The 20,887-nt window shown below is 55.2% G+C and overlaps 1 protein-coding gene across 6 annotated transcripts in view; it reads left to right on the top strand.

Annotated features, from left to right (window-relative positions):
- The window catches only part of DNMT3A (DNA methyltransferase 3 alpha), a 96,465-nt gene extending 81,163 nt beyond the window's left edge, over positions 1-15,302 (top strand). For all 6 annotated transcript variants that reach the window (XM_032391451.1, XM_032391450.1, XM_032391449.1 and 3 more), the window contains 17 exons: positions 2,455-2,670; positions 2,935-3,093; positions 3,535-3,642; positions 3,909-4,065; positions 4,354-4,503; positions 4,611-4,655; positions 5,381-5,460; positions 6,021-6,133; positions 6,236-6,419; positions 6,560-6,644; positions 8,462-8,607; positions 9,396-9,486; positions 9,676-9,824; positions 10,907-10,992; positions 13,113-13,182; positions 13,983-14,101; positions 14,887-15,302. In XM_032391451.1, coding sequence (XP_032247342.1) covers positions 2,455-2,670; positions 2,935-3,093; positions 3,535-3,642; positions 3,909-4,065; positions 4,354-4,503; positions 4,611-4,655; positions 5,381-5,460; positions 6,021-6,133; positions 6,236-6,419; positions 6,560-6,644; positions 8,462-8,607; positions 9,396-9,486; positions 9,676-9,824; positions 10,907-10,992; positions 13,113-13,182; positions 13,983-14,101; positions 14,887-15,028 — 2,100 coding nt within the window. In that variant the 3' untranslated portion in view covers positions 15,029-15,302. The remainder of the gene's footprint in view (positions 1-2,454; positions 2,671-2,934; positions 3,094-3,534; positions 3,643-3,908; positions 4,066-4,353; positions 4,504-4,610; positions 4,656-5,380; positions 5,461-6,020; positions 6,134-6,235; positions 6,420-6,559; positions 6,645-8,461; positions 8,608-9,395; positions 9,487-9,675; positions 9,825-10,906; positions 10,993-13,112; positions 13,183-13,982; positions 14,102-14,886) is intronic.
- The last annotated feature ends 5,585 nt before the right edge of the window (positions 15,303-20,887 follow it).

Below are 20,887 nucleotides of genomic sequence, written 5' to 3'. Positions count from 1 at the left end.
GGGCCGCTGTGGAGTAGGACCTCGAGAACTGGGGATAGGAGCCTTCAGCCCAAATGCCAAAGCCCTGAGTTAACCCTTCTTTCTCCCATTGTTTGCCTGGGGAGGAGGGTCGGAGTGAGCGTGGAAAAAAGGCATTCCCACACTGCCCTAGGCAGACTATTCTAATGAGGCCCCTCCCCCACCCAGCCACCATCTCTGCCACTTCTTCCCCTTTCCTCCTGCCTCCCGCTGCTAACCCACCCCCTTCCTCCTTCCCCCACCCCTGCTGGCCTCGTCCCGACGGAGGCCCCCTTCTTCCTCCTCCTCCGCCTGCCAAAACCCTGCTGGGTGCGTGTTCTCCTGCACCTAGTGGGCTGGGGGCGCTTAACAGCCGTCAGCAGCAGCGTCTGACAAGCTGGGGGAAGTTGTGGGGGAAGAATAATGTTTAGGAACTCGCTGTGGAGAGGTTGAGAAGAGAGACAAAGGGGCTGTGGGGGAGTGAGGAGGGTGGCATCAGGCACGACTCCCTTCTAGACCTGGGGAGCCCGGCACCCGCTTGCTGTGCGGGGGACTTCACCTTTCCTCAGAAGGCCCCTCCCGCCCTCTGCCACCTGCACCTTGTTCTGGCCGAGGGGCCTCATCACCCCTGAAGCGGGGTCTTGGGGTCACCCATGGCAGCACCCTGGTCTAGGTCAGTCAGCCATGCCTGAATTTCAAGGAGGTGTGGAGTTTCTCTGTGAGCGGATCTGGGGCTTTAATAGTGCATCCCTAGAAGAGGATGGGCTTGAGTGCACACCTAGGTGCATCTTCTTATGGGGGAGGGGGTGGTAGATAAATTGATAGTGGGAAGGGGAGGGCAAAGTCCCAGCAGGTGAGAGAAGGGGCTTGGGAGGGAAGAGCAGTTGCTCTGTATTCTCCCACCACCGGCTTCCTGCTCCTTTGCCCAGCTGTTTGTGGGCTGGGGGCAAAGGATGCATTATCCCATCTTAGAATTTGTTGAATCACGGAAAGAACTAGGATTTCCATCCTCAGTATTCAAGGACTCTACCGGAAGCAGGTTTGGTTGGTGGCCTGGAGGCAAAGACATGAGACTGAAACAAAAATGACTCTACAACACAGTAGACCTTGAGCACAACACAAAGGTTCTTAACCTGGGGCCCTGGGATCTGGGAGTCCATTGGCAACTTGGGAGAGTCCTTGGCATTCTTGATACTTATATACATCAGATTCTTAAACCAGTCAGAAAAGTGTAACGGAAATCCTTTAGATGAAAGGCTTTTTTAGGTTGAAGCAACTTGGAAGAGCAAGGACTGCTCCAGAATCTGCTGTTCAGTGAGTTGCAAAGCGAAGACAGGAATGCAGATCCTCTGCCTTCTAGCTTAGAGTTCTTATACTCCCAGTTACTTTCTGATGTTCTTGTTTAGTCTTGAGGGTGGGCTTTGCATTCCCAGCTCTAAACTCTCTGGGAAAGCTTCATGTTGAAAGCCATGTTGAAGATGGGAGGTTTTTCACTGAATGTGGTGGAAACAGGTGCAGAGCCTTAAAGTTTGAGTTCACGGGTCCCTCGCATTCAGTCGCTGGGGTGAGATTAGGTTGAATGGTTCTCAGGGCTAAGGAGCAAGGATTTCATTCTCTTCTGTAGGGTGATGGGAATCCTGGAGCAGGCTTTGGGAAGGATGAGCGTGAGACAGTGAATGGATGGAGGCTGCCCAAATGGGAGCACGATTGGGTGTGGATTGTTAACTTATCAGGATAGCAGAGAGGATGCGTGACCTGTAGTGTGTTCTCAGTAAACTGTTGTTGAAAGAATAAATGTATTGATGGATCGGAAAGGTGTGTGTAGAAAGAATGGGTGAATCTGATAACATACATTTGATAGAATCCTAAGATTCCAGAATGGCGTGGGAGCAGGCAAGCTCTTTAGGGGCTTGCGGTGGTGTTTGAGCAGAGGGGGACACGGAGCAGTGATTTCATCACTGTAGACATCACGACCAAACTGGATTTGTGGTCTGGAAGCCAAGACCAGGAATAGAAGGGGTTGATTGCCCGGGAAAATTGTGAAAAGGACGAGAGGATCCAATTCGTGATTGGGAAGTAAGATAGGAGAGGACGGAGCCAAGATCTGTGCCTAAGCTAAGACGCACGATTACTCTTTGAATAGAATTACTCTTTCCATGTCAGAGGGTGGGCAACTGAGGGAGGCTGACCTATGGAGGAAGATTTCGGGAGAGGCGCAAGAGAAGGTTGGAAACCAGCCAAATGATTTGCGTTCACCGACCAACTTCAGATTTTCCCATTTTCCATGGCAAGTCAATTGAGTTGATGACCAAAGAACTCAGTCCTTTACCTCCTGTCACTGTCTCCAGAGCACAAAGAGATTGAGAAGAGCAGACCCCCCCCTCCCCCCAGTATCAAGTGGCCTTGCTTGCTAATACCTGGAGAGGTCAAGGTAACTTCTGTTCCTTGTTCCTCCAGGCTGAGAAGAAAGCCAAGGTGATTGCAGGAATGAATGCTGTGGAGGAAAACCAGGGGTCTGGCGAGTCTCAGAAGGTGGAGGAGGCCAGCCCTCCTGCAGTGCAGCAGCCCACCGACCCTGCATCCCCCACCGTGGCCACCACACCTGAGCCCGTGGGGGCGGACGCTGGGGACAAGAACACCACCAAAGCAGCCGACGATGAGCCGGAGTACGAGGTGAGCGGCTCGCTTCTTCAACTGCCTCGTCCAGCTCTTTCCTGGGTCCTTCCACTACCAGCTCTTCCCGTCCTGCTCTCCTCTCTCCACCTGACCCCAGGCCTCTTCGTCTGCCCAGTCTTGCTCTGTCTCGGGCGGTTCAGATGCAGCTCCCTCCTGGCTGTCCCGACCCTCAGATGCCCAGGGCTGGGGTTGCCATGGGGGGGTCAGGGTGGCAGGGCCTCGTGACCACCACGTAATGACTTCTGCTCCTTGGGGCTCCAGGACGGCCGGGGCTTTGGCATTGGGGAGCTGGTGTGGGGGAAACTTCGGGGCTTCTCCTGGTGGCCAGGCCGCATTGTGTCTTGGTGGATGACGGGCCGGAGCCGAGCAGCTGAAGGCACCCGCTGGGTCATGTGGTTTGGAGACGGCAAGTTCTCGGTGGTAAGTCCTGGGGTCTGGTGGTAGCCTCGGGGAGGGATGGGTCTTGGTCCCAGGGCCTGTGGTTTGGGGCTGGGGGCTTGGTCCAGAACTGCAGTGGAAGAAGTGGGCTCTTCTCGCCCCCACTCTCCACGTGGGACCAAAAGAAGCCCTAGAGAAAAGTGGGCTGCCCTGGGGGGGCTCCGGGAGCTGGGGCGCCCGCCAAGCTCTTGCCTTCCAGGACCCTTTCTCCAGAACTCCTTTCCTGCTTGCGTTCAGGTCCTCCCCCACGTTTGGGTTGGACTCCTCCTTTGAGCATCATAGAATTATTTATCAATCCATCTGGTCCTCTCAAGGGCAGAGGCTGGGTCTCAGTGCCCCAGTCCCTGCCCTTTGCCAGGCACGTGGTGGGGACTTGATGGGTGTGGCAGAAGGAGAAAGCGAGGGCGTTGGTCGTTCCTCCAGGTGTGCGTTGAGAAGCTGATGCCGCTGAGCTCCTTCTGCAGTGCTTTCCACCAGGCCACCTACAACAAGCAGCCCATGTACCGCAAAGCCATCTACGAAGTCCTGCAGGTGAGTGCCTCTCCGGGTAGAGGGGGCTTGGACAGCAGGGACTCCTAGTTGGTCTAGAAGCTGGAGTGCAGAGGTCCACCTGCAAGGCCCCCAGGACTCCCTTTTGTCCCCCGTGTCCCCCCCATTACTCACCCCTTTTCTGCACTCCCTTCCTCCGACACTCTTCTGTGACCCTCCCCTGCCCCTTTCCCCAGCGCTCGCCTCAGGCCGCCCTCGCTGTCCTCCAGCCTGTCCTGACACCCTCCCCCATACGTGCTGCCCTCCAGGTGGCCAGTAGTCGCGCGGGGAAGCTGTTCCCGGCATGCCATGACAGCGACGAGAGCGACACAGCCAAGGCCGTGGAGGTGCAGAACAAACAGATGATCGAGTGGGCTCTCGGAGGGTTCCAGCCCTCTGGCCCCAAGGGCCTGGAGCCACCCGAAGGTAAATGCAGGTGCCCAGGCCAGCCTTCTGGGAGAGCTGCCAGCTCTTTGGTTGAGAGGCCCAGGGGGCGTGGCCACAGTCTCCCTTTCCCTGGGGTCAGGATAGGGGCAGGGCCGCTTGGGGACTCAGGATAAGCTCCTCCCATTGGTTTGCTGGCACTGGAGAGCTGGGAGCTAGAACAAGTTGGGGACCAGGCTGCACCCCTTCGTAGGCAGAGTAGAGGAGGGGAGGAAGCCGGCACTGCGTGTTGGTGGTGACCGTGATCTCGTCACCTGCTTTCCCCATCAGAAGAGAAGAATCCCTACAAAGAAGTTTACACAGACATGTGGGTCGAACCCGAGGCAGCTGCCTATGCACCACCCCCACCCGCCAAAAAGCCCCGAAAGAGCACAACGGAGAAGCCTAAGGTCAAGGAGATAATTGACGAACGCACAAGAGGTAGTTGGCCTGGCTTTGGAGAGAGTGGCGCGGCGAGGCTGGCGTTCAGAGGCGCGGCCGTGGCCCTCACGGCCCCCTCTGATGCTGGGCTCTCCTCCCCCCCGCAGAGCGGCTGGTGTACGAGGTGCGGCAGAAGTGCCGGAACATCGAGGGTGAGTCCCGACAGCCGTTGACTCCCTGGCAAGTCCGTAGTCTGTTGCCCCCCGGGACTGGCTGGAGGGCTTGGCTCCTGGCGCGGGGCCTGGTGCGGAGTAGCCTAGGCCCTTAGGGAGGTTGAACGTCATGGGACGTCCGTACCCAGTGAAGGCCTCTGTCCTGCCCGTCCCACCACCCCCACCCCGCTTCACCCACATAGCTGTCTTCCTGGTGCCACCATCTTACTTTCCTATCAATGGCAGGCGCTGGTCATTAGGGTTTGGGACACTCCATTGGGTCCGAGAAGGGTGGCCTCTCTTGGATTTGCTTGAACTTGTGACCTTTGGCCTTTTACCTTCCTCATCTGTTCTCATCCAGTGGTCATTAGAGCATCGCAGGGCTGGCAAAGATGGGGGCAGGAGCATAAGATTTAAGGACTGCCCAGGGACTGTCTCCAGAGTCCCCCAGGGCCCCGGCCCTCTTCTCAGACGTTCCCGTCCTCGAATTATGCCTTTCCTGGGTGGGTGGCATTGCCACTCTGAGAGCTGAATGGGCATTGAGATTGGGGCCACAATGCCCCCCTGCTCCATGGGGCACCCTCCCAGACTCGTCTCCTTTTTGGGCTGCTGCTCCCACACGCCCTTTTCCTGTAACCCTTCTTGGAGCTGGGCTTAGGCGCCGAGGTGGGAAGGGGCCCTTTGGAGACATTCACTCTGCTTTCTCCACGCTCCCTGCTTTCCAGACATTTGCATCTCTTGTGGGAGCCTCAACGTCACCCTGGAACACCCTCTCTTCATTGGAGGAATGTGCCAAAACTGTAAGGTAGGAGCACAGCCCCCGGCGGTCTATACCTTCTCCCGTCTTGGGGCTCACTGTCGCCTGGAGTAGCTGCTGTGGTGACCCCGCGGTTTGCTCTGGACGCAGAGTCCTGATCAAACAGGCCCGTGGGCTTCGAAGTGTTCGACTTGCTGTTATTTGTCCTCCCCGCAAAGATTGTCCCCCTCGAAAGCCCATTCTGGTCCGCAGATGTGGGCTCACCGTGTCACAGTCCCTGGTGTGGGGCAGGGGGCTGACAGATGGGTGGGTGGGTTGCCGCGTCCTTGGGGTCCTGGGAGGAGAGCCCAGGGCTGTGGCGAGGGACAAGGGGGTGCAGTTGCCTCTCTGGCCTCGCTCTGGGGCTTCCCGATTCTGTGCACTGCTCTGGGTCGGGACACCTGCTGGCCCCTTCCCACGCGTGTGGCTCAGTAGGCGGCAGGCTCACGCCCGCAAGGACGGATTACGGTTCCTGGGTCAGGGCCCAGAGGCCGGGCGCAAAGCCTGCCGTCGCGCTGGCCGCGCCGGGTGCTGCTCGGTGGTCTCTGACGCCCCCCCCTGCCCTCTAGAATTGCTTCCTGGAGTGCGCATACCAGTACGATGACGATGGCTACCAGTCGTACTGCACCATCTGCTGCGGGGGGCGCGAGGTGCTCATGTGCGGGAACAACAACTGTTGCAGGTGAGGCTCCCCGGCCCGCCCCCCCCCCCCCCCCCCCGCCCAGGCCCCCCCTGGGCCCGGGAAGCCCCCCTCTCCCCCCCGCTACACTGGGCTTCCTTCCAGGTGCTTCTGTGTGGAGTGTGTGGACCTCTTGGTGGGGCCAGGGGCTGCGCAGGCAGCCATCAAGGAGGACCCCTGGAACTGCTATATGTGTGGGCACAAGGGCACCTATGGGCTGCTGCGGCGGCGGGACGACTGGCCCTCGCGGCTCCAGATGTTCTTCGCCAATAACCACGACCAGGAATTTGTGAGTGCTGGGCCTGGGCCGTCCGCGGGGGTGGGTTCCGAAGCCAGCGCGGTCCTAGCGGGGCTGGGGGGGCCAGCCCTGGGTGCCCGCCTGCAGAATCCTCCCGGGCGCTTACCTGGCCCGTTGTGCTCGCCACCTAGGACCCTCCGAAGGTGTACCCACCTGTCCCAGCCGAGAAGAGGAAGCCCATCCGGGTGCTGTCTCTATTTGACGGAATTGCTACAGGTGAGCGTGTGGCCCCCGAGCCCCACGAGGTGCTGCCGTCCCTGTCCCGGGGCAGGGGAGCTCCGCGTGAGGGACCGCGTGTGCTTCTCACACGATAAACAGTAGTTAACATGACAGCCGTTGAATTGGTACCCCGCCGAGGAAAATTTGTGTTGAGTGAGAAGTAAAATCGTGGTCAGCTGCTGTGTCCGGGAGGCCCGTGTCTTTGTTGGGGGGGTGGTGAGCTCCAGCATTGGACAGGGTGATCATTAGAGATTATTGAAGATTTTCACAAAGCCTCAAAGGACAGACTCGGCGACCAGAACGAAAACATAGGCAGTGTTCTGTCGTACGATGACTGTAAGTCACAGTAAAAAAAAAAAAAACAAAACCCAAAAAACGATAAACAAGAGAGTAAAGAATAATATATAATTCTATAATTAGCATTTTGGTGAATATCCTTTGATGTTTTTTTTTCCGTGCATATATGTATGTGTGTTTCTAGAATCCTACGTAGCTAGAAAAATAAAACGAGAGTATAGTAAAACGCACACTGTGTTGTAACTCGCCTTTTCATTTGCTGTCATGACTGCTTTTTCATGTTAACATGGAACTGCATCCTTTATTTGTAAATGCTGCATAGGATTCCATTGGGTGGAAAGTACCATGATTTATGTAACTAACCCTCTGTTGGGTTGTTGACTATTTTTCTCTGTTATGAGCAGCGCTGTGACAAGCATCCTTACACACACATCATTATATACGTAAACTACTCTCTTGTAGGGAGAGCTGGGGCACAGCCTAGGAAGTTTGTTTCATACGGTTCTTGACCTTGCCCGAGAGCCCTCCCGCAAGGTGCTACGGACACATACCCACCCCCCTGCCATAGCCCCAGGCCGACGGCTTCTCAGTTCTTAAGAAAGGAATAACCTCCTCAGAACGGGTGTCTTCACGTGACCGGAGGGAGACGGGCTGTCAGAGGGCCCGGGCGGGGTGGCATCCCAGGCCAGATGTTTATATTCTGTTCTCGGCTTAGTGTTGAGATTCTATAAACCTAGGGAAATTAATTTACAGCCTTGGTTTCCCAGGCCAGAACCTGGAGGCCCTCTTAAACCACGCCACGCCCCGAGAGGCTGGAAAAACTCCTCGGTGGGGAGGTCTCTGGGAGCAGGAAATGGTGCTGCTGAACCCTATTTCTCCAGAGGCTCTCAGGGTCTGTTCTCATTGTTTCCTTGCCCTCAATCCAGCAAACATTTGTGAAGGGGTCATGGTAAGGAAGTGAGTGTAGTTTGCTCGGGAGGAAACCTGGGTGAGCTCCTCTGTTCTGAAGAGCATTTGCAACCTAAGAGGAGGGCTGAATGAGGAATACACAGGGTTCTGAGGAGTTGGAGAGAGATGCAAAGCGCGGGGGGCTTACAGCGGAGGGGGGTGCTTCCAGGGGGCTGCAGGGTGCGGTGTGGGGGTGTTGATGAAACCTTCTGGGAGCAGGTGGCATTTATGTTGAGTCTTGGAGGATGAAGTGCAGCAGGAGGCCATGGGTGGGGGGTGAGGAAGGAGCAGTCTATGCAGGATGTAGGAACAGCAAAGAAAAGGCCACCCAAAAAGTCACCTGCTGTTCTCTCTGGTCCTGGAAACCACCTATTGTCTGGTCTTGACGGCCTTCTGAGTAGATCAGAGTAGGTATGAAATGGGATCCAGAAGGATCCTGCAGCTCACTGGGCAGGGTAGGGCTCAGGCCTGTTGTTGACCCATGTGTCCGGCTGGCCGGAGAGCCCCCTGCGAAGACCAGGGTGCTGGGGAGGAGCCCCAGTGACCGTGCCTTTCGCTGGCTGGCACAGGGCTTCTGGTGCTGAAGGACTTGGGAATTCAGGTGGACCGCTACATCGCCTCAGAGGTGTGTGAGGACTCCATCACGGTGGGCATGGTGCGGCACCAGGGGAAGATCATGTACGTCGGGGACGTCCGCAGCGTCACGCAGAAGCATGTACGTCAGTGTCGTGGGTCCCGTCCCACTTCTCTGTGTCCCTTGCACTTTGCTCCTGGGGGCGGCGGCGGCCCCCTGGCATTTTGCTCATTTGCTCTTTTCCTTTCTCCTTTTTCCCAGTCTCTTCTCTGCCGTGTGGAATATGGGCAGATTCCAGTGGGAACCGGGAGCTGGCCTTTTGAGGCTCCGGCTGCCCCCTGACTAGCTTCAGGGCCTTTGTAGCAGAGCGCTTTGGTTCCCATTTTCCCAGTACTTTTGGCAACAGCTTTACCAGCCTCCGTTTCAGGGGGGGGACTCTGGCAGGGTCTTGCCCAGGTGACCCTTTGCCTTTCCAGTTAACTGTGTCTACGACCCTGAAACTGCAGACCCTCAGGGATCCCCAAGGGCGTTTGGAGGGCATTCAGATGGCCCGGACACCCTGCCCAAAGTGCACAGAGCACAAAATGCCTTCATGGTCAGCTGCCCGGCCTGGACCGCCTTCCCCCTAAGTGGCTGCTTTTCGTGTTGGGAGCACAGCGTCTCCCTGCTGGCCTCAGAGATGATCCAACTGGATCCCTTCCCTTTGTTTAGGAAACTGAGCTCAGAGAGCCTCAGTGACTCGCCCGTGGCGCTGTGTGTGTGTGTGAAGTATGTACTTACGAAGGTATATAGTGAGCATACCGAGCAGCTGGGTCTCCTCGTCTCCGGTGCCAAAGTACTTTTTTTAGCCAAGTCCACAGATAACTTCCTTCTTCCTTTCTGCCTCTGTCCCCGGACATCAGGCCATCCCATTACCTTTATCCTCCCAGATCCAGGAGTGGGGCCCGTTCGATCTGGTGATTGGGGGCAGTCCTTGCAATGATCTCTCCATCGTCAACCCTGCCCGTAAAGGACTCTACGGTAGGTGCCGTGCTCACCCCTCCACCTTCTGAGCTGGTGCTTCCGCACGTAGGTTTCCTACTTGGACATTTCTGCCCTGGGACAGCTACTCCCGATGACCCTGTCCTCCCTTGCCCTCCCTGTGCCCGAGCCACACCACTGTCTCGTGCAGACAGCCCCAGCTGATGGCTTTCTCTTCCGACCTCTCAGAGGGCACTGGCCGGCTCTTCTTTGAGTTCTACCGCCTCCTGCATGATGCGCGGCCCAAGGAGGGAGATGACCGCCCCTTCTTCTGGCTCTTTGAGAATGTGGTGGCCATGGGCGTTAGTGACAAGAGGGACATCTCGCGATTTCTCGAGGTATAGCCAGCAACCTTGGTTTGGCCAGCTCACTAATGGCTTCTACCTTGGACTGCTGCTTTATCCCTGTCTCATCTGCATTGTGGAGCTGGGGACTGGTGACTTCTGCTTTGCAAGGGGCCTGTTCGGGAAGCTCGAGGGCTTCCCAATTAGACAGGGAGGAAACACTGGTAGAGGCCTGCTCTGGACAGAACCTGTGGTCTGACTCTAAGAGGTAGTGTGTGGGTGTGGGCCTCAGGGCTTGAAGGACTTGACTGTTCCTAACAGGGTGGGGTGCCAGGCTCCTAGAGTTTGGGGTTCTGAGTGGTGTTTCCCTAGGGGCGCCCTTTGAGGTGGCCACGCCAATCTTCCCCGACCAGAATGGCTTGCCCTCACTCCCTGGCACCATGACAGATGCGCTGTGGTGCCTGGGAAGTAAAAGACACGGCTTACCTGTTTTTATTCCCCATAATGTGGGTCCCATGTCCGTGCTGAGCCGGGTTGGAGGCATGCACAGAGGGTCTCTGTGGCCAGAGGCATTCTCGGGGTGGGCGGTCTGGGAGCTCGAGCCCATGCTCCAGAGTCTTGGGGTCAGTAACACCTCGAGCTGGTGTTCTGAAGTGTGAGCAAGTGTCTATTTGGCTCATGATCTGGACATACAGTGAACACGTCTGCACTCATTGGAACTTTCTTCCTCAGAGCCTCTGGGTGAGCTAGAGCTACGTAGTCCAGTTAGGGTAGCCCTCAGGCACGTGTGGTATTTAAATTAACATTAAAATTCCTCTGTCGCTCGAGCCTCATTTCAAGTACTCATTAGCCACCTGCAGCCACTCCATTGAACAGTGCAGACAGAAAACCTGTCCATCATCACAGAATGTTCAGTTAGACTGCAGTGGTCTAGAATGTTCTAACGAGAGCATGTGGAATGTGGCTGGGTTCCATTCTGGCTTTTCCTGGAGGCTTCAGGCTGTCCCACTGCGTGGCTTCCTGAGAGAGGAGTAAGCAAGAGCCTCTGAGGCTGTAAGGCTCCAAACTAGCGTAATTTCCTGGCACCGTCTGCTGTTCCTCTCTTGCTCATCTTTAATCTTTCTCCTGTTTTATAGTCCAACCCTGTGATGATTGATGCCAAAGAAGTGTCAGCTGCACACAGGGCCCGCTACTTCTGGGGGAACCTTCCTGGTATGAACAGGTTGGTGAGAGTGCTCGGGCCTGGGGAGGCAGTGGGTTGGTGTCTGCAGGCAGATCGGCCCGAGGAGGACGCGGTCGCTGAGTGGGCGCTCTTGGGCACCCTCCCCCGCTGACTAGCTTGCTGCTCTACCATGTTCTTCTGTTTCCTTCTCCTTGAGGGAGCAGGGGAGTGAGGGTATAGAAAATATTTGCCTGAGAAACCAATGGCTAGTGGTTGAAATAGGAGAATCACCATGCTGCTGAGTTACATCGTTGGTTCTCGTGCATTGGTGACGTATCTGGAGTCAGCTTGTCCTCGGTCTCCAGAGGTGAAGCTGTGGAGGGTGGGGTGGAGTTGGGATGGGGAAGAGTGGTGCCCACAGCTGGGCCACACCTGCTGGGTGCAGCTTACAGAGTTCTGCTTTGCTTATTAGCCAAACACTTTGTGGCTTCGGGTCCATCGTTGGGAGGAGGTTCTTTATTTAGGTTACACAGAGAGAGATGTTAATGTCTAGGAACGGAGATAACCTCATTTCTTCAGTGTCATAGTTGGATTATAAAAAGGCCTGTGAGGAGAAAGGAATTCTGATCGAGAGTCAGCAGTTCAAGAGCAGAGTGAGATCCACCCCAGCTGGATATCTGTTATGCAGGGAAATATTTTCCAGAATGTTCTAAGAGTGGATTGTCAACTTTGTTGTATCTATAAATTGTTCACATCATCTAATCTGGCTTCAGTCTTCTCTCCCTCTCCGCCATTAGCATGAAGTTGTAGGAACATCCCAGTCTCATACCCGCTTTACAAAGCTGCTGTCTTTTGTGAAGGTTTATTGATGGGAAGGAGACCTGTCCGTGGGATAGCTGACCTACAGACCGTTGAGTGCCCCCTCCTAGGTTCCCCAGCCGTACCTGTGTCCTGGAAGAGTAGACTGGGTTATGTGGTCCAGTATTCCGTGGAGCCACGAGCTCAGTGTCTCCTCACAGACCTTGGTCCTATGGCATTGTTCTCACCTGCTTCTTCCAACTCTAAAATTCTAGAACTCTGAGCTTCGAGGTGGAGCAGAGGTACTGTGTGGGGCCGTGTAGGGGGTGTGTGTGTGCATAAATAGGGCGGAGGCTGGAGGCGTGCACTTTGGCCATGGGTCCCTATGGGTCCCATGCTGAGATGGTAGACTGCTGTGTGAAATATCAGAAAAGGTCAGCCCTAAAGGTGACGTTCAGTGATCTGCTCCGCTCTCCGAGAAGTGACACATTCAGTGTCACAGAACTGTGGTCTTCTGGGCACTGTGCAGAAGTTAAAGCCTTTTAAACTGTACAGTTAAGGTGCACGCTTCGATGAATTTCATCCAGCGTACACCCACGCAGCCATCACCATATTCAAAGATACAGAACATTTGGTCACCCCCAAAGCTTGCTTTGTGACGGGTACTTTTTTTTTAAAAGATTTTATTTATTAGAGAGCCCATGGGGGGGGGGGAGGGGCAGAGGGAGAAGGACAAGCAGCCGGCCTCACTCAGTGCCGATTGCCGAAGCGGGGCTCAATGCCAGGACCCTGAGATCATCACCTGAGCCCAGGTCAGACGCTTAACCGACTGAGCCACACAGGTGACCCTGTGACAGATACTTTTAGAACTCAGTATGTTTTACGATGACTGGCATAAAAGTCATTGGGTTTTCCTTCCTTTTTTTTTTTTTTTTAAGATTTTTTTAATTTATTTGACAGAGAGAGAGTGAGAGAGGGAACACAAGCAGGGGGAGTGGGAGAGGGAGAAGCAGGCTTCCTGCCGAGCAGGGAGCCCGATGCGGGGCTCGATCCCAGGACCCTGGGATCATGATCTGAGCCGAAGGCAGAGGCTTAAGGACTGAGCCACCCAGGCGCCCTGGGTTTTCCTTCTTGTGGACAGGTGGTATCTGCTTATTTGTAGATTGAGACCACTGTGGAATTTAGGTTTAAGGGTTAACGCTTGGTGTGCTGTCCGTGGATGGCTGCAGTGTGTGTGCGAATGTTCTGGGGGAGTTTGAAGGGGGTTTCAGTGTGTGCGGGTGACGACAGTCCCCGTTTACCTCTCCGTGTGAGTCCTGGCTGCCGGCTGCATCCCTGCTGGTCTCCTGGTCTCTGTCATTACCTCTCTTTCTGCTTCCTAGGCCGTTGGCATCCACTGTGAATGATAAGCTGGAGCTGCAAGAGTGTCTGGAGCACGGCAGAATAGCCAAGGTCAGCCCCGGTGCCAAAGCCCTCGCTCTGCTGGGGGGGAGGGAGAAGGGCAGAGAGGGCAGGATGAGCCCGAGCGCTGTCCAGGCCAGTGACCGCTGCTGGTGCGGAGAACGCAGTTTAGGAGGTGGCTCGGGGTCGTACGCCTAGCCGGCCATAGGGGAGGGCCCAGGGGAGAGCCTGGAGGGCAAGGAGAGAGATCGGAAATCCTTCCCGGTCTTCAGTCCCTCGTTGAGCATCGCCTGCTGGTCCTGTGAGAAGCAGACACTTAAGAAGTCTTTGCCAAAGCCCCTGGATCTGCTAGGGCGCTTAAACGTTTTGGCCAGGACCTATTGCACAAGCCTTCAGGACGGCGCATTCTCCTGTGATGTGGAAGCTGCATTTCTCTCTGGAGAAATCTCCCGGATTGAGTGTATCGGGCGTCAGGTTCCACGAGTGGGGGCGCCAGCATCCAGCCCTGCGGGCGCCCCTCAGTAATTTGGGATCCTTTTGCCTGCAAGTCACTACACGTGTGCAAGAACCCATTCTTAGAAGACTGAGGAAATTCAGTGGTGCGAGCTGCTCCCTCTCAAGTCCTTGGCCAGCGAGCCTGGACTAAGGATGGCCGGGTGACCTCCAAGTGAGAAGAAGAGCAGGGCAGTGGGGTCTGTGGAGGCCCGCGCTGGAGCCTTACCCCGGCCACCTGTGCGGACCAGGCCTTGTCCGTGTTTGATTCACCTGTCCCGGCCCGTGCCTGGCACACGTGTTAGATGCATGGCCAGCGAACGAGTGCTCATTCCTCTTTTCCTCTCCTCATCTTCTAGTTCAGCAAAGTGCGGACCATTACTACTAGGTCGAACTCCATAAAGCAAGGCAAAGACCAGCATTTCCCCGTCTTCATGAATGAGAAAGAGGACATCTTATGGTGCACTGAAATGGAAAGGTAGTACCAGAGGCCATGTGCTGGTGTCGTGGGATGCGTGGCGCATGGCGGTTGCGGCCTCTGAGGGAGGGATCGCTGCCCCTTCCGGCCGGGCTCGTAGCTTCCCCAGATACCACGTGAGCAGTGGGTCTCCCCGAGCATTTCCCAACAGGGCAGGTTCCTGGAGGTAGGGGGACACTCCTGTGCATTGTAAGGCCGGGCCCAGGGTCAGAGGGATCTAGGAGTGGGTTCCGGGGGCCGTGGCTCCCAGGGGTCCGGCTAAACTCCCAGAAAACAGTGCTGCTCATTTCGGGAACTGTGCAAACCAGGACAGCACAGGACCGGGCGGGCCGCGCACCCTCATGCCCTGACTGGGTGCAAACCAGACTCACGGGCTAGACGGCCTCCTGGTCCCCAGTGTAACTGCAGTTTAGCCAAAGCGACCCTTGACATACTCGACGCGAGCAGACAGAAGCTTGGAGCTCCTGCAGTCGGGCAAGAGTTCGGCTCCTTTGTCGAGTTCTTGCGCTTGTGGGCGAGGTCCCAGGGATGCGTGTTTATTACGGATAGACTTCAGGTACCTGCTGCGGCTGCGGCTCCGGCGGAGCACGCCCCGGGGGTGTCTTTCACCGATGCTAACTTTGTTTCTGTCATGTGGCCACTCCGGGCGGCGGTTGGCTTCCTTCCCTTCAGGCCCACGGCAGGTGGCAGGGTGCCTGAGTCGTGGTTGGCGACACAGGACGGAAGATGCAGCCGGATCGCACCCGCCCGCGCTCACCGCCGCCCTCTCTGCCTTTTCTCCCCAGGGTGTTTGGCTTCCCTGTCCACTATACGGACGTCTCCAACATGAGCCGCTTGGCGAGGCAGAGACTGCTGGGCCGGTCGTGGAGCGTGCCGGTCATCCGCCACCTCTTCGCTCCGCTGAAGGAATATTTTGCTTGTGTGTAAGGGACATGAGGGCAAACTGAGGTAGTGACACAAAGTTAAACAAACAAAAAAACACAAAACACAAAACACCAACAACATGAGGATCGAGAGGAGTATCAGCACCCAGAAGAGAAAAAGGAATTTAAAACAAAAACCACAGAGTCGGAAGTTCCGGAGGCTTTGCCTTGCACAAAGGGTTGGACATCATCTCCTGATTTTTCAATGTTAATCTTCAGTCCTATTTAAAAACAAAACCAAGCTCCCTCCCCACCCCCACCCCCCACCCCCTTTTTTTTTTGTTTTGGTCAAACCTTTTGTTTTCTACTCTTTTCAGAGGGGTTTTCTGTTTGTTTGGGTTTTTGTTTCTTGCTGTGACTGAAACAAGAGGGTTTATTGCAGCAAAAATCCGTAACAAGAAATCGTAACAATACCTTGCAGAAGAAGGGTGGGAGAAAAGGAAAAAAGGAAATTCTATAGAAATCTATATATTGAATTTTTTTTTTTTTACTATATATCTTTTTTTTTTTTTTTTCGTTGTTGTCTCTAGCCTGATCAGATAGGAGCACAAGCAAGGGACAGAAAATAGTGACACTCAGCGGCAGAATTCCCTCCCAGCCACTGAGCTGTCTTGCCAGCACCATTCCTGGTCATGCAGAACAGAGCCCAACTAGCAGCAGGAAGACAGAACACACAAGACCCTTTTATACAGTATTTCAGGTGCCTACCACACAGGAAACCTTGAAGAAAATCAGTTTCTAGAAGCCGCTGTTACCTCTTGTTTACAGTTTATATATATATGATAGATATGAGATCTATATATAAAAGGTACTGTTAACTACTGTACAACCCGACTTCATACTGGTGCTTTAAACAGCGAGATGAGTAAAAACATCAGCTTCCACGTTGCCTTACGTGCAAAGGGTTAAACCGAGGATGGAGAAGGGAGGCAGCTTGAAGGTGAATCGTGGCCGTGGTGGGCTTTCCCCCCGGTATTGAACAAGGTGAAGGGGGAGAATCCGGGACCCGCGTTCTCCTGCTTCTCCCTGCCAAAAAACGGGGGTGAGGGGAGGTGGGTCGGACCGTGGAGAGCTGAGAGTGGGATTCATCCAGGCTCACGCAATAACCTTTTGATTTTTTTTCAAAAAGGAGACTCCCTCGGCAAGATGACAGGATAAGGGGTCTTCCTTCCCAATTTCTCACATTAGCCGATTCGAGGGCTCCTTGTGGTGGGATCAGAAATAATCCAGAGTGTGGGCAAGTGACCGTTAAAACCCCACCTGGAGCAAATAAAAAAACATACAAAACGTACTGGTGCTTTCCTGTCTAAGTCGCCTTTTGTGTGTTCTTTTATGAGGCCCTCACCATCCACCCTCTGTGCACAAGGCGGCTTCCGGCCCCTGGAATGTGATGTTTTTGGTCATCTCCAAAGGCTGCAGTTTTATACTGGGAGGCTGATGACACCTTTTGTTAATAATTATTCTTATGGTTCTGGTTATAATTATGTTTGTTTTCAGATTTTTTCTTTAAGAAAACAAAAACCCAACCCCCCCTCCCTTGCGGTTTCAAACCGAGGTGCGGGGAGCAGGGTGCTTCTAAGTTAGCGGTGGCCCTGGTGCCCTGGCTCCCCACCCCTCGGGCCAGGTGGGCCACCGGGCGCAGCGAAAGCTGGGCGGCCAGGGGAGTCCCCGAGGCCGGCCTTCCGGGCGCGTCCCTCCTCTCTTCTACTTCCCCTCCTCTGAGTCGTGCGTGTCAGGGCTGGAGGGAGGACCAGGCCATCTCTCTCCTCGTGTGTATGATTGGAGTGGTGTGTATTTCTTTTCTAGTACTTGGTCTGATGATAGCTGTGCTCTTACCCGGAGCCGGCAGCACCTGGAGCCCCAAGGGCACGGACACTTGGTTCCACCTCCTACCGAGGCGGGCATCGGCGGTAGGCAGGGCCAGCATCGGTGGCTCCAGGGTGAGGGCCCGACGGGCAGATGCTTGCCTGAATAGATGGGGTGTAGATATGTGGCATATAGAGATATATATTTTATAATGGGAGGGGGGATGGCACCTCCTGGGACGGGCAGGGCTGGGAGGTGTGCTGGCAAGCACATGGTCCCAAGTTCGCATCCCTAGAAGATAGGGCCTACGGTGATAGGCGCTATATAAATACATAGATAGGGTCATGTATAAGAAATATTATGTAGTGGGGAGCGGGGCGAGGGGGCTCAGAGTGCTGAGCCTCGGGTCCCACTGCAGACATAAGCCCCACACCAATCAGTCAATCCCACACGCATACACAGGAACCGATCTCTACCGATGCGGAATGGGCGCACACACACACACACACACACACACACACACACACACACAGCCGGGGGCTCCCAGCGCTCTTCTCCCCAGGATTCAGGACTTTGTGGCGTCGACCCTGCAGCTCTTTACCTCTGTTGCCCTGATTGCAGGTAGCCTCTCAATCCCAGAAGTTGCTAGGTGCTGAAGGCCGGAAAAGGAGGAGGTTTTATCCCCGCAGGTGCTCTCCTCTAGCAGGTAGCATTCTCTCTCTTTTGCCCCTGGTGATGTCAAAAGATTCTTCTGTTAGCAACCTGTGATACTGACCTGCAACTCTAGGCACCAGTCAAGTCAGCCCTCGACTCCCCCTACCTATTCTCCCCCAACCAAAAGAAAATTGACGTCCAGGTCTGTCTTGGCCAGGGGGCTTCCATTGGGAAAAAAAAAAAAAAAAAGAAAAATGGGACAGTGAAACTCATCTTTTGAATAAAGTAAATTAGTAATTGGTGACAAAACTAAAACCAAGGCTTTGAATCCCTCGCTCATTGCTCAGGAGTAAGCTCACAGCTGGTGGCCACGGTCTCCCACTCCTTTTAGAGGTGCTTGGTCCTGGGCTTCAAGCTACGTGTTTCCTTGTCAGGTTGGTTTTTAAGATCACACCCAGTTTGCTCCCTGCCAACTCTGTGACATGGCGGCAGGTGGCCACGGTGGGCCCCCTTGGGGCTGGAGCAGCTAGGAGGGGGAATACCTCTGCCCCTCCCTCGTTGAAATCCCTGTACCTAACCCGTGGTGCTCACCCTCGTCCCCTCCTTCTCCAGCCGGGCTCCATCTTCCTGGCCTGGGTCCACCAGCACCACTCCAGGAGGGCTGCGGGGAGGAGGGGCTGCCTCAGGCAGTCCAAGGTGCTCCCTCCCCCACTGGCCAAGGCTAAGGTCTTCGCAGCCCCCAGTGTCAGGACCGGCTCTTCACGGGCCTGCCTCTGCAAACAGACTTTCCAGCTCTCCTGGCCCTCCTAGGCCTTTCGTCCACTGCTTACGTGAAGGAGTTGGCCTTTCCCGATGGCCCAAGCTTCACCGGGGGCTTGGTGTGGTAGCCGTGGAGGCAGCAAGCCTGGGGGCTTAGTGTGGGCTGGCCAGCTTGCTGGGGGGACGCCTGCTTGTTGTGACTGAGCCTGAGGAGTACTTGTTTCTCCTGGTCCGGCAACCTGACTAGGCCCCAGAATGGGCCAGATGACCGTTAGCAATCACCAGCTTTTCTTCCAGCCCGCCCCACGGGCTTGGTCCCCCCAGTAGAACTTGGGAACGTACCAGCCTGGCCGTGCCCGACGCTCGAACAGTCTGCTTCTAGCCCTGGTTGGGGTGCTTCTGGGGACGCGGATCTGGTCGCCTTCTAAAGGAGGGCTGTGCTTTGGCCGAGGCAGGGTTGTGTGAGGATGAAGGAGGGGATCATTACACTCGCTGTGGGTGAAGCCAAGGGCAGAGGCGTGGAGTAGGAGAAACCAAGAAGGCCCAGGGAAAATTCTGGAGTATGTCCCCAGTGGGATTTTTCTTATGAAATTTACCCCTGGAAACCAGGGCTTCTGGGGACTGAGGATGACGCCTCCCCATTTGTGGCAGGCGCCAGGTAGAAGGTGGCGCCAGAGAGATGGGTGGCTTTTGTCTGGGGGAGGTCGCCGGGGGCTTGTGCCAGGGTCACAGTGCCGACGGTCGCCTGCCTGGGGAGGAAGTGAGTCTCCCGCAGGCAGCTGCTGAGCCCTGTGGGCCGGGCCTCAAGCTGGCCGGTGCTAAGCCCCTTCCCCGTGGGATTGGCTGGAGAGCAGTTGGCTGGGGGAGCCGCAGGTGAGGACTGGGGCGGGGAGAGGGTTCTTGCAGTCAGCAGATCACGCCATGAGTGTGTTACTATCTGTTTTTCTCTCTAGACCTCAGAACCTTCCTGCTATTGAACATTCTTCTAGAAAGCAAACTTCCCCAAAGAGCGTCCAGGACCTCTTAGCTTTTGAGACAGGCCTGGGAGTGGTTGGCTGGTGGAGATGCCCGTGGGAGTCTTGGTGAGTCGCTAGGGTGTGGATTGGGACAGGCAGACCGGGCAGCAGGGAAGGCTGCTGGACAATGAACTGGTCTCTTGAGGGTCGGCTCCCCCTCCTCCCCGCCTCGCCGGTGGTTCTGGGAAAACCTAGATGAGAATACCTACCATCTCCAGCACAGGAAGGTCTGTCGCAGGAGCAAGGGAAGGAGCCATCTGGGAAGCGTGTGCTCCAGGAAAACTGCAATCCAGAGTCCTCCTGTGTTTGACGATCTAGGTATACATAAAGTTGATCTCGGAGGAGGTTTTGAATTCCTGTCGCCGTTCTGCTTGGCCAGAGGTTGCTGTGGCTTTCGGAGCAGTCATTTTTAGGAAACTTGCAGGAGTCCCCTCAAACTGTGGATTAGGGCCTTGGGGCCTCCCCTGGCGCTGTGATCTAGAGAGGGCTGGTTGTTCCCTTTGGTCAGGGGAACAGCCGACCCAAGATTCTGGCGAGAACAGAATTTCTAGCCAGGCCCCATTCTGATCCCAGGAGGTGAGGGATCTGAGTTTGTCTTCGGGCATTGTCTAGTCTGGTTGCTCCCAGTGCTTGTGATTAGAGGTGACATCGGAGTTGTCCTTGGCAGGAGAGCTGAAGGCTTTCCTCCAGCACAGGATGGGGGGCTGTTGTGGAGGCCTGGCCCGGAGCTAGCACGGCCTCCCGGCCTGACCCTGCTGAGGCAGGGATTCACGACACTTGTTTGCAGGATCTGGGAGGAAAGAGGGGGAGATTGATGGCAAGGATAGACTCTGAGGTTCTAGCAGAAGCTCTCGAATCTTTACATTTTGGTAAAGGAAAGCCTGGGTGTCTTTGGGAAGCGAGGGCAGCCCCTCCTGTCCCCGTGTGTCTCAGAGACCTGGCTGAGGGGGGCCTTTGCTTGGTGACCTCTTGCCCGTCACGGACCCTAGGCAGTGGAGCTTCTGGGGCGGGAGAAACAGGCAGGTCTAAAGCAGCGAGGACAAGGACACAAGGTCCCTTTGCTATTTGTGACTGTGGCTGAATTGCCTGAACGGAGGCCCATGGACTCCTGGAACTCTGGTAACTGGAAACCCCCCCCCAGTCTGCTCCACCCGAGGGCTGCAGGAGGGCAGGCGGCTCCCCGCTCCCCGCTCCCCACCCCTGTCCCGCAGCCTCCAGCCCCTGCACCTGAGGAGATGAGCAGGGATCAAAAGCCTCACACCAGTCCCATTTCACTTCCCAGACTGATTCGGTCGCACAGCTCTAGAATTCAACATCCAACCAAAATGCCGAAATTTCTTAGAATACGCAGAGGGAGGAGGTGACTCAACAAGGTGCTAAAAACATTTTATTAAAAATATATATTGTTAAATTAAGTCTGCTGTCTGGACAATGACTGTTTGTTTTGTTTTCTTGTAGTGGAGTTTAAAAGAGACTATTATTTTACTCTGATATATTATTATTAAAAAGGCATTTTAACTTTGTACTTGAAAACTAAATGAGCGATTTCATGTGTTTTAGCTGAGGCATTGAAGTAGCGGGTGCTTACTTATTTGTGGGAAATCATGTATTCATACTGAAGAATAAAC

The sequence above is a fragment of the Phoca vitulina genome, unplaced genomic scaffold, assembly GCF_004348235.1.
Source record: "Phoca vitulina isolate PV1807 unplaced genomic scaffold, GSC_HSeal_1.0 scaffold63, whole genome shotgun sequence".
In the NCBI taxonomy this organism is placed as follows: domain Eukaryota; kingdom Metazoa; phylum Chordata; class Mammalia; order Carnivora; family Phocidae; genus Phoca; species Phoca vitulina.
This window is presented reverse-complemented; position numbering and strand designations above follow the sequence as displayed.